This window comes from Anabrus simplex, chromosome 2 (genome assembly GCF_040414725.1).
Source record: "Anabrus simplex isolate iqAnaSimp1 chromosome 2, ASM4041472v1, whole genome shotgun sequence".
NCBI classification, from domain to species: Eukaryota; Metazoa; Arthropoda; class Insecta; order Orthoptera; family Tettigoniidae; genus Anabrus; species Anabrus simplex.
Window position 1 is genome coordinate 377,986,237 of NC_090266.1, and position 13,321 is coordinate 377,999,557.

Below are 13,321 nucleotides of genomic sequence, written 5' to 3' on the forward strand. Positions count from 1 at the left end.
GTACCAAGTCCAAAGATTATTGATGTTTTGGCACCGCTGAAGAAGAGAGTAGTTGGCTCTCGAAACATGTACGGTAATTAGGTGTAATAAAATATGTAAAGTATTGACAAGGTGGGAAAGTGTTCTATAGAAATTTGAACAAAAGTCAGTACGGGCAGGGTTAACCAACATGGTGAAAATAATCAGTTCTTCATAAGCTTGACGAATTCAAAATCAGGATTTGAAGGGATCATTTTGTTCAGCTTCTCCATGCGATGATTGCAGATGATGATATCTTCAATAACTGCTAAAGATTGAAGTTCCAATAACAAAGACGTGTGACGAGTGAGAGTTCTGCGTAGGAAATTCCAGGATAACGACGAAAGATCCAATGCAAAGGAAAGGTTTGTAAGCTGCTATCTTAGTAACGCGGTGTCACAGAAGTGGGATACAGGTTTTGTTTTGTTCGTCTAACATAGAAGGAAAAATGAGCGGTCATTTAGTAATGCACAATTTACGGTTCACTTTATACCAGTTTATAACTGGGGCACCTTATTCCTAAGAATTACAGAGATCAACGTGGGGCCTTCCGGCTTATGTCATTGTTTACTCAACAGATAAGAAAGTGCTTGGTTAATTGGTTTATAGGATCTCTACTGCATGTACTAACTTTGATTGTCAGATGGGATGCCAGGAATACATTCTCTTCGTCTCTGAATAACAGAAATACTGTATAATGTGGAGAAACGATCCCGAATTCTGTACACCGACATTCATAAAAGGCACTGTCTTGCAAGTTAACATTATATATGTGACAAAGTCAGAAGAAAAGGCATATTATGCAATATAAACGTCCAAATATTTGCTATTAAATCCAAAATCTTCAAAATATGCATTATGAATGACTTTTCTCCTAAAAAGGCCAAAACATGCAAACATGCAGGGAAAAATAACTGTTACTTAGAATCGTTAAGCCATAAAACGAATATTTGCAAAGTTTGTGAAGTGTAACCAGCTTATTTAAAAACATGCATTTCCATGGAAATCCAGGCTCTAGTTATCACTAAAAAGGTGTTTGGATAGGATTTTGTTGCAGTGGCACCCTTTTGTTACTTTATTCAGGAGCAAAATTGTGAGTAAGGATTCTCAGATGGAAACTTTGAAGACTTTACAAAAGTCCTAAGCACAGTCTAAGTGCAGATGTGTCGTGTTTGTCTGAAAAGGTGAAGCATTGTCATAACAAGTATGAAAACAAGGGAGAAGGAAACACCTTGGTGGAATGAAAGAGTGAGAGCAGCAATCAGGGAAAGAAATCACTTGCGGAAAGAAAGGGATCAGGAGAAAAATAAACAGGATCTTACTAGAGACGAGGGAAAGATCAGAAACCTTAAACAATTATACCAAAACAAACTGGATGTTAAAAGAACAGTTACAGAAGAAAAGACCAATGTATGGTATATATTCACTCAGAAACTGGAGGAAGACAGCAGAGGCAATAAGGAACTACTGTATAGTGTTATCAGAGGTAAAAGGAAACCCAATGAATACCGTAAAGGCACTTGAAGATGAAAATGGAAATCTGGTTAGGACAGAAAGTGACATGAGAGAAGTCCTGAAGAACCATTTCGACCACCTACTGAATAGACCAGTTCAAGAACAAAATACAGAGCCGGAAATCCAAGCCTACAATGCAGAACCTCCCGTCACATGAACAGAAACTGATACAGCCTTAAAATCTATGCCTAAAGGAAAATCTTCAGGTGCAGATGAAGTGAATGTAGACATGAAAAAGGCAGCATGCATCCAGGGACAGAGTACTAAATGCCATGTGGATAGACAACAAAATACCTGCAGATTGCAGCAAGGGTATGATAATTCCCCTGTTTAAGAAAGGCAGCATACGGAAACCCACCAACTATAGAGGAATAACACTGCCGTCTCATGGGCTAAAAATTCTACAGAAGATCATAGAAAGGAAATTGAGAACCATCATTGAACCACAATTAGAGGAGGAGCAATATGAATTCAGAAGTAACAGATCTAATTTTTAGCACCCGCATGCTGATGGAAAAGTATTGGGAGAAAGGTAAGAACCTGGTCAATGTATTCCTGGATATAGAAAAGGCCCATGATAGTGTTATAAGAGATAAGATCTGGGAGTGCCTGAGGAAAAGGAAAGTGCCTGAAGGACTGGTAAGGAAAAATCAGATGTTGTACAAAGACTGTACTAGCTGTGTACAAATTGGGGAAGGTCGATCATCATGGTTTGAGACCAAGAGTGGAGTTTAGCAAGGAAGTGCATTGCCCCACTACTGTTCATCACTGTTCTGGACAGTATAATGAAGAATGTCAAGGAAAAGTTACGTTAGATGAACTGAATCCAGTGGCCTTGGCTGATGATATCATGATTTGGGGTGAAACAGAAGAGGAAGTACAGACCAGACTCAACGTATGGAAATCCCAGTTCCAGGATTATAACCTCAACATCAGCGTGACCAAGACATTGGTGATGGCAGTCAACAGAGAAGGGCGCCCAGCAGGTGTAAAACTAGGAGACCACTAGCTAGAGTGCGTGGACAGTTTTACTTAATTTGGAAGTGTAATCTCTAGAGATAATTCGGTCAGAAAGGAAATTACCAACAGAGTGCAAAAGGGATCAGAATTCTACCAACAAGTAAGAACACTCTTATGGGATGATATGATTCCAAAACCGGCCAAACTGATGATGTTTAACAGCTATTTTATGCCAATATTGACCTATGGGATTGATCATAATCTATAATCTTCATTTCCGTATTGACGAATTACACAATTAAAAATAGGAAAGAATTTCCACCAATCAATACTTTTTTTTTTTTTTTTTAATTGCTTATATTAAGCTACAGGACCGGTTTCGACCCCATATACAAGGTCATCTTCAGCTGAACCATGAATACATATTTATATGATGAAGCTTTGATTAAATTGCATTGTCAAAGGAATGTCATATGATGATGTGCATTAGTCACATACAAATGGGGCATGTCTTATCGTGAATTGGCATATATGTCAGTATGTACAATATTGCAACTGTATGTCTAAAATATTATGTTGAGGTCCTAAAATTAGTGTATAAAACATATCTTCACTTAAACTAATATATATATGTACAGGATAAAATACAATATATAAAAAACATTTCGTGCACATGAACATTCGTATCTTGCTTGCTGGTCAATTCATCAAGTCTCGTATTTAAGTCCCATTTACAGTTGTACACTCAGCTGCTGTTCTTGGAGTTTAAAAGATATGGTTGTAAAATTGCATGAGTAAAAGATTTAGTCTTCATGTGGGATAAAACACTTTCCAATTTTTTAAAAAAAGTTGCCAGATGTATGGATAAAATTCGGCTAAAATATCTTCAGCTCTGCTGTGTATGTTGCCTTATGTTAGAATCAAATCTTGCTGTCCTGTGGCGTTCGTAAAATTGGGTTCAAAGTAATGGCTCCTTTCCCATTTGTAGCTGTGCAATGGTGTTATGTTTATCTGTGGAAGATAAGATTGAGCTATGAGAGATATTATGTTGGAGGAATGTCTAAAGGTTATGTGTGTAAATTTGAATATGTACTTACTATTTTTGGTGTAGCCGAGTTGCGTTTGACGTGCGAGCTTGTAGTGTACTACTTCGTGTTCTTCTTGGGCTCATACTAGCTGCTGTGAGGGGAAGGGAAGGAGGGGTAGGGAGAGTTGTTGTTGTGGGGGTAGGGGTGGCGCTGGGTGTGTTGTTTGATGTTTTTCTGTTACGTGCCGCGTTCTGTTTGTCCATTAACTTAAGGTAAGAGATTTTTAGAGCAGGGATAACTGTATTGAAGATGATGTTAGTTTTTTCTGTGATTTCATTTATGTTGTAATTTGGATTGGTGTACTGATCTAGAGTAATGTAAAATTCTTCTGTTATGTTGAGCAGGGGGCCTTTGGGGTTTATGTTTAGGATTTGCATATCATTATCGATGTTTGTAAAACTGTGTTTATAGTCTGCGACATGTTGTCCTATTGAGGAAAAATGATTGTGTTTTACCGCATTTATGTGTTCGTTATATTGGGTTAGGAAGTTTCTACCGGTGCGTCCGACATAGCTTGTCTCGCAATTATTACATTTGATGCGATATACCCCTGAGTGGTTGTATTTGTTGTTGCTATTGATTGTTCTGACGTTGTGTATGATGTTGGTACTATTGTGTGTAGTTCTGAAAGCTATTCTTAGGTTATGTTTTTTTAAAATGTTGGTTATGGGGTATATGTGTGCATTATTGAAGGTGAATAGTGCGTAATCTTTCTTGGATTCGTCTACTTTTGTTAGTTTGGTTTTGGGTTGGGATTTTATTTTGTGAATGATTTTGTTAACCATTTCTTTCTTGTATCCATTGTTCTTAGCTATGTCATGAATTAGTTGTAATTCTTTGTTTAGATCTTCTTTTGTTAACGGTATATTGAATGCTCTGTGTATCATGCTATAGTAGGCTGCTCTTTTGTGCGTATTGGGGTGAACGGAATCAATTTTAATTGTATTTGAGGTTTGCGTGGGTTTTCTGTATATTCTGTAAGAAAGCTGGTCATCATGTCTAGTTGTCGTTATGTCCAGGTAGTTCAGATTGCGATTGTTTTCGGTTTCCATGGTAAATTTTATATGGGAATCTATTGTGTTGAGTTTATCTAATATATCAGTTTCATTTGTGGACCTTTTATCGATGATGACAAAAATGTCATCAACAAATCTGCACCAAAAAAATATATTGTCTATTTTGTTGATGTATGTGTGCTCTAAATAGTCTATGTAAATTTTGGCGATTATACCAGAAGCGGGAGATCCCATCGGTAAACCCTGTTGCTGATAGATAGTATCATGAAATTTAAAGTAGTTGTTACTAATGGCAAAATTAAGTAATTTAATGAACTCTTCTATTTCTAAAGTGCTTAGATTGCTTTGGCTTTTTAGGTTAGATTCAATGATTTCTATTGTTTGTTTTGTGGGAATGTTCGGGTACATGTTTACTATGTCAAATGATGCGAGATTATGATATGGTTCAATCTTTAATCCTTTTGTTTTATTACAAAAATCTATTGAGTTCCGTACTGTTTTTTTAGCTAAGAATACGTAGTGCTTTTTGAGAAACCTTTGAATAAATTGCGAGAGTTTATAGGTTGGGCTTGCTCTGTAGTTAATAATAGGTCTCCTTGGAATATGTTCTTTATGTATCTTAGGATAAGCTTTAGCAGTGGGTATTTGAGGATTCATTACTATAAGTTGAGAGGATTCTACTTCTGTTAAAAGAAAGTGTGTATTTTTTAATAAGATTTTGAGTTTCCTTTGTATGTTATTAGTAGGATCTTTGCGTTTGATAAGGAAAGTGTTATCTTGAAAACATTCTTTGGTTTTTAATATGTATTGGTCTTTGTCGATAATAACTGTGGTATTGCGTTTGTCGGCTTTCGTCATCAGTAGATTATTCTGTTTTATTTTATCTTTGAGTTTATTTATGTGTTCTTCATTAGTAGAGTTATTGTTTTGGGAGTTACTGTGAATTTTGTCGATATATTGTGGGAGCCTTTTTTTAAAATATCATATCTGACTTCATCTCGTAGCTCGTGTGGGATTTTCTGTACGGTGTTTTCTATTTCGGTGATAGTGGTTGTAATGTTCTGGAAGGTTGATGTGTTACCCCAATTGTGCTTGGGTCCCTTGCTCAAGATAACGGTTTCCATTTCGTTGAAAGTCGTATTTGTGAGATTTTTTACGGGTGGGTGGAATTTGTGTTCAGTGATTTCGTTAGGAAAAGTTGGAGAGTTCGTGTTTGGAGTTTCGGTTTTTGGGTTTGGTTTGGATGGTTGTTTAAGTGCTTCTAATTTCTTATTTAGTGTATTCTGTTTGTTGATGGCTAAGTTCCTTATTTTTCTGCCGTGATCTGCTGAAAATCATCCCAATAGCTGTGTGGTAACTCGTTAGATGCCTTTAAATGTATTCGGTATAGTTCGTTGTTGAGATGTTGTTTTTTACGGTATAAAAACTTTATTTCTTCTTTCAGCCAGATTTTGTTTGTTCTTTTTTGCATATTACGAGTTTGTATGGCGTGCCTGTGTTTATTGTTATATCTTCTCAAGAATTTAGGTGTTAAGTCATTCTTTAGACATTCCTTCAGAAAATCAATGCTTTTAATCGCATTCGTTAGTTTGATCTTTAAGTTTCGAAACCTATATGTGTTCCGTTTTGCCTGGTTGGCTACGGTATCGTAATCTATAATCTTCATTTCCGTATTGACGAATTACACAATTAAAAATAGGAAAGAATTTCCTCCAATCAATACTTGTTTTTTTTATTGCTTATATTAAGCTACAGGACCGGTTTCGACCCCATATACAAGGTCATCTTCAGCTGAACCATGAATACATATTTATATGATGAAGCTTTGATTAAATTGCATTGTCAAAGGATTGTCATATGATGATGTGCATTAGTCACATACAAATGGGGCATGTCTTATCGTGAATTGGCGTATATGTCAGTATGTACAATATTGCAACTGTATGTCTAAAATATTATGTTGAGGTCCCTGCTGAACATAACAGAAGAATTTTACATTACTCTAGATCAGTACACCAATCCAAATTACAACATAAATGAAATCACAGAAAAAACTAACATCATCTTCAATACAGTTATCCCTGCTCTAAAAATCTCTTACCTTAAGTTAATGGACAAACAGAACGCGACACGTAACAGAAAAACATCAAACAACACACCCAGCGCCACCCCTACCCCCACAACAACAACTCTCCCTACTCCTACTTCCCTTCCCGTCACAGCAGCTAGTATGAGCCCAAGAAGAACACGAAGTAGTACACTACAAGCTCGCACGTCAAACGCAACTCGGCTACACCAAAAATAGTAAGTACATATTCAAATTTACACACATAACCTTTAGACATTCCTCCAACATAATATCTCTCATAGCTCAATCTTATCTTCCACAGATAAACACAACACCATTGCACAGCTACAAATGGGAAAGGAGCCATTACTTTGAACCCAATTTTACGAACGCCACAGGACAGCAAGATTTGATTCTAACATAAGGCAACATACATAGCAGAGCTGAAGATATTTTAGCCGAATTTTATCCATACATCTGGCAACTTTTTTTTAAAAATTGGAAAGTGTTTTATCCCACATGAAGACTAAATCTTTTACTCATGCAATTTTACAACCATATCTTTTAAACTCCAAGAACAGCAGCTGAGTGTACAACTGTAAATGGGACTTAAATACGAGACTTGATGAATTGACCAACAAGCAAGATACGAATGTTCATGTGCACGAAATGTTTTTTATATATTGTATTTTATCCTGTACATATATATATTAGTTTAAGTGAAGATACGTTTTATACACTAATTTTAGGACCTCAACATAATATTTTAGACATACAGTTGCAATATTGTACATACTGACATATATGCCAATTCACGATAAGACATGCCCCATTTGTATGTGACTAATGCACATCATCATATGACATTCCTTTGACAATGCAATTTAATCAAAGCTTCATCATATAAATATGTATTCATGGTTCAGCTGAAGATGACCTCGTATATGGGGTCGAAACCGGTCCTGTAGCTTAATATAAGCAATAAAAAAAAAAAAAAAAAAGTATTGATTGGTGGAAATTCTTTCCTATTTTTAATTGTGTTAACTATGGGATTGAAGCGTGCACCCTCACAAAAAGAGATTCATCAATACTGCAAGCATCAGAGATGAAATTTCTTAGATCCATCATCCAGAAGACCAAGATGGACAAGTTAAGAAATGAGGTGGTGAGGGAAGAAGCAGGTATAATGACATTCCTATTAGACCGAATTGGCACATCCAGACTATGGTGGTATGGGCATGTGATAAGGATGGAGCCTACAAGAACAGCCAGAATAAATTTGGAAAGACAGGTGGAGGGGAAAAGACCTGCAGGAAGACCTAAAACCCGATGGACATGAACAAGGTTGATCTAGTTACCAGACGATGGACAGTGGAGGATGTTCTTCATGATAAGTTGTATGTGGACAGGAAGAAGTGGAAGAGGCTCATTAACAATACCCGGGAAACTGGAACTGTAAAATGATGATGATTATATTAATTATAAAAATATATATATATATATGTAGGCCGCTCCTCTGGAGTCAGACGCCTTTCGCAGCCACTTCACTGAAGAAGAGACGCTGCTAAATGAAGATAGTTTATCTGCTTTATCTGCCTTTGGGACTTAGTTGTCGTCTTCCGCCTTCCAAACCGTTGACTATCTTCACCGTAACCTTGGTAGGGACCCTCACAAAGTACTACCAGCCGGGCCAGCTGGACCAAGGTTTTTTAAAGAGGTGTTACTCCTCTATCACTCCCCACTTTGTTCTGGCTTGTGACAGACAGAGCCTGGCTTCTCACACATTGGGCCCAGGATGGCAGGGTTAATGATGATCGACTAACAAAAAGAATATGGAATTTTATTCGATCTAAGGCAACAAGGCCAAGATGGTTCCAGGAATGCGAAAAAGATCTGAGGCAGATTGATATTTCGGACCAAGAAATTCATGACAGGAACGCATTCAGAAGATTGATGAACAACTATCAAGGTTTCCAAGGTTTCCAAATGGCATCAACTTCCAGAAGACGGAAAGGACCTTTGTCTGAAGAGCATAAACAGACACTCGTCGCTGGGCTCAGAAGATACTGGCAGGAAGTCAAAGCCGGAACAAGAACAAGACCTAGACACTGAAATGAAGTTGGTTGTTACCACGCAGTCCATAGAGGCTCAACTCGATGTATTAAATAAAAAAAAATATATATGTAGGCCAAATGGAGTTGTTAATGTATTGAATTATAATGAATTAGTACATGTTCTGCCATCAGTGATGTATCGTAATACGTCGCGATTTGCTGCCAAATTTCTTCTGATTTTTGTTTTGAAATTTGGCATGTCTGTTTACATAAGAAACAACTTCCTTTTCAATTTCTGGATGCTTCCTGGTTTTTGGTCCCCGAAATTGTTCTGCTTCCGCCAGTAATGCACATGTGATTGTGCTACGGAAAATTCACGAGATGCAGCATGATTGCCGTTATTTTCGGCAAATACTATTACAGACATTTTAAATTGTTCGTCGTAACTACTGTTTTTCTTTCCCATCATGTCATTAACAAACACTTCGCACAATAATTCACATGTAAGAACACTCTTGAAAGCGATTACTGTATGCGTGCAAGTCACAGCTAATAACAAGGGCGAGTTATGACTAGTAATCACAGGTGTGTTCTGGTCCCGGGTGCTGGAACGTTGAGTTATCAGTCACTTCCTCCTCTCCTAGCATGGGAAACATGAACTAGAACTTTCAAACTAGTTCCCGATTTCCGTACATCGGTATGGGTCACGAAGAAGAGAGAAGTCTGTGGTTCGTAACTGGTGGAAACCATAGACAAAACAAGGAGGGAAACATGCGATTATTTTTTTCCAAAATCAGGGAGGGAAAATTATGTGAGGGGGAAATTTATGAGAGTAAATACGATATCTCCCAGTCAGCTTTAACAATCTTAAGGAAGAAATGAATGGAAGGGCACTTTGAAAGAAAATCTCATTGGTAAATGAACTCTGACAGTTTCTGATTACTTGAGATTTATTGGACTGGCAAAATTCCCAGTGGTATGTAAGGAAACATCTAAAGTTTGCATATATTGAACCAGCCTGAGAGGACTAAAATGATGGAATGTTGACTTTGATCCTAAGATGGTGATTTTGATCCCAACTCAGTCTCTTAGTATTTGAAGCTGCTCAAGTACACCTGCCTTGTGTCAGATTTACTGCCAGGCTGAGTGGCTCAGATGGTTAAGGCGCTGGCTTTCTGACGCCAACTTGCAGGTTTAATCCTGGCTCAGTCTGGTGGTATTTGAAGGTTTTCAAATACGTCAGCCTTATGTTGGCAGATTTACTGGCACGTAAAAGAACTCCTGCGGGACTAAATTTTGGCTCCTTGGTGACTCCAAAAACCATAAAAGTAGTTAGTGGGACATAAAGACAATAACATTATAATAATAGTCAGATTTACTTACAGGTGCAAAACTCCCTCAGGACAAAATTCTACCTCTGATAACCATAAAGGTAGTTAGTGAGATGTAAAACCAATAATCTAGTAGTAGTAGTACTTAGACGTCTAGTAAGGTGTAAGCGTACAGCTGAATATTGAAGACTACTGTAGTGGGTTTGCCAAAAGTGAGTTGTATTTCTACCTGTAAGTAGGGAGTGTTGCACCCACAGTGTTCTTATTTATGTTCAGTGAGTGAGAAAAGATTAGCCTCACAGTTAAGATTACTTTCTCACTAGCTACTGTGTTTAGTGTGTTGTCTTGCGGCAGTGGTATGGTCACAAAATTAGATGTACTAATATATTCTTTTGGAATTTTAGGGAAGATTTACAGTTGACATCACAGATATATCCCTAGTGTACCATTTGTTTTGCTTTTCTTTTCAGTACATCTTGGTGTGAACATACGTTTGAATTAACTGTTCCTCGCAACTATTGTGTTGGCCATGTTGAACTCAAATTTTCTTTTCGCTCTCCGTGTATTGAGTATCCTGGAATTGAGGTTACTCTCCTGAGGATGAATAGTTGTGCTATTGGGAAGAAAGATGTCAGTATTCCCTCTGATAATGAATCTGTTGAATTCCCAACAGATGTGTCTTACGAAGTTCCTAGTGAGGGTGAGTGGAATTTTGTGTATTGTCTGTAATTAGCCTTTTTAAGAAGTGCTGTTAGTAATGAAGGAGGTTTATCAGTGATCAAAATTGGATAGATATTTAAGTTCATACTTCAACCTAGATTCCATTTATCATGTTTAGAAAACTTATTCAAAACATTAATTTAGATCAGAAATAATTTTGCAGTTTAGTCTTTGTCTAATATTTAATGTGCAATTTCTGAATCAACACAGCTACTTTAATATGATTTGCCTTAATAGCCAAAAGCTACTTTGTTGACCTTCTAAGTGCCAGCCTCTGACCTTGTGCTTTTAATCTATTTGCTTGAAAACTTTGCCAAATTATCTGCAAATAAACATTCCCTTTACGTAATGAGTAAGGTAGGAACAATATGACCAGTTACACATTTTAAACAAGTAATTCTACCATTCGATTGAAAAAAAACCCACTAGTACTTTATTACTCAAATTTATACTCAGTATTGATAGCGTTTTCCTAAATTGTATGTTTCTTGACATCCCAGTTTGTTGTTGGAGAAATTTTACAGTCCTGTGTTATATAGTACCCGAGTAATATATAAATATTCTACTGCAGCCGGATGGCAAGCCCCTCATTTAGTTCACTTTTGTCAGTGTCTACTTCACTTACCACAGTATCACCTCAAATTACTTGATTGTCAAGAAGTTTTCATCATCCGTCAACACACAGTCACCGTTAGAGTGCTCTTTATTGTTTTCTCTTTGGAACTGAGTCCAGATTGTTTTTGAAAGTAGAAGCCAGGCTGCATAACTGCCTCAGTGAGAACTGAGAAATTCAAGCAAGATTATTACAGTAGTCATCCTCTCTATGATCATGAAGTAGGTAAAACAGCATTTCAGATCACGGAAGAGTTTCATTAATAACACCAGGCCAGCATCAGCCACACCAAGTGTTTTTAGGAATCAGTACTGGCAGCAATACTCCACACTATCCGACAGGAATTGGCCAACAGAATGAACTCCACCACATACTTCGCAATGTTGGCCTGTCTGGAAGACCCTGAATAGGATAAGAACTGGAATGCGTAGATTCAAGGCTACACTCAAAAGATGAGGTTATACATAGAATGGCGACTGCAACTGTGGTGTAATTCAAGATCTTGAGCATCTGTTTCACTGTCCATACTGCCCTGTAGAAACCCAACTTGGAAGATTCATTACAGTCAGTGATAAAGCTATTGTGGCTGCTTCATACTGAAACGCTTTCATCATTTGAGGATTCTTGGATACAACCACAACCACCACCACCTATTGTTTCATGAGGAAGTACAGTTGAGCAACCATTCTCTCTCTTAACACTGACCAGAGGAAGTGTTTAGAGGTCTGACTCTTTAGAGGACAAAGTTACCAGGAAAGAAAAGGAAAGGACCACAAAGGGCAGGAAAATGAAAGATTCCCTTAATTCCATCGGGGTTGGAACATCATAAGAGTTGACCAAGGGAGGTCGGAGGGGAATGATTAAAGTGAGGAGTCCAGTGCAAGTCAGTAGAAGTAATACTAGACTCACAAGGGAAGTATCAGGTAAGAAAGGTCGAAACCTACCTTGACATTTTTCTGACACAATCGTTGTACTTTAAGAGAACAACATGCGGAAAATCAGCCTCCATATTTAACTGCAAGTCTTTGAAATCAGGTGAATCTCTCATATTGATCAATGGGATGTCACACAAGTACTGTAAATATACATGTTGGCTGCAGTCGGCAGCCCTGGTGGCCGACGTACCTAAGGCCACTGATAAGCAGAGCCGCACGCACTTGTCAGCTGTGGGGTGTTTTCACTATATCCAGCAGTGACGGTTTTGATGGTTGTTTTAAAGAAAGCAAGACTCCAAAAATGAGTTCCTTGGTGGATGATGTTTTAAATTCTATTAACGTAGCCGAGTTTGTAACGAGTTATTTCTGCGGAAAGGTGTTTTTATTTTCAGAAAGAATTAGCTCCAAAAAAAAGGAAATTGGACATTATCTCATTGATATGATGGCCAGGCTGAGTGGCTCAGACGGTTGAGGCGCTGGCCTTCTGACCCCAACTTGGCAGGTTCGAACCTGGCTCAGTCCGTTGGTATTTGAAGGTGCTCAAATACGTCAGCCCTGTGTCGGTAGATTTACTGGCACGTAAAAGAACTCCTGCGGACACAATTCCGGCACCTCGGCGTCTATGAAAACCATAAAAGTAGTTAGTGGGACGCAAAGCCAATATTATTATTATTATTATTATTATTATTATTATTATTATTATTATTATTATTATTATTATTATTATTATTATTGATTTGATGGAAAATAATCGTATAGGAGTGCAACATGTTGAGGAGGTTTCTCCACAGTGGAGACACTGAAAATGACTCAAGTGATTCTGTTTGTCAGAACGTTCTGTTGATCGCAAGCGAAGCTGTGGGTCCTGGTTTGATGCTAGAATATGGCTCCTTGGAATCTAGTGATGCTCCAAGTCCGTTACCATACAAATCGTTCAGTTCATAAGATGTGTGCGATAAAACATCAGTATGAAATAAAAGAAGAGGGTTGTAAAATTCTGGCT

General features: G+C 37.7%; 1 protein-coding gene across 1 annotated transcript in view; it reads left to right on the forward strand.

Annotated features, from left to right (window-relative positions):
* The window catches only part of Bruce (BIR repeat containing ubiquitin-conjugating enzyme), a 1,406,664-nt gene that overhangs the window by 186,175 nt on the left and 1,207,168 nt on the right, over window positions 1-13,321 (forward strand). The window contains exon 12 of the mRNA XM_068225988.1: window positions 10,521-10,750. Coding sequence (XP_068082089.1) covers window positions 10,521-10,750 — 230 coding nt within the window. The remainder of the gene's footprint in view (window positions 1-10,520; window positions 10,751-13,321) is intronic.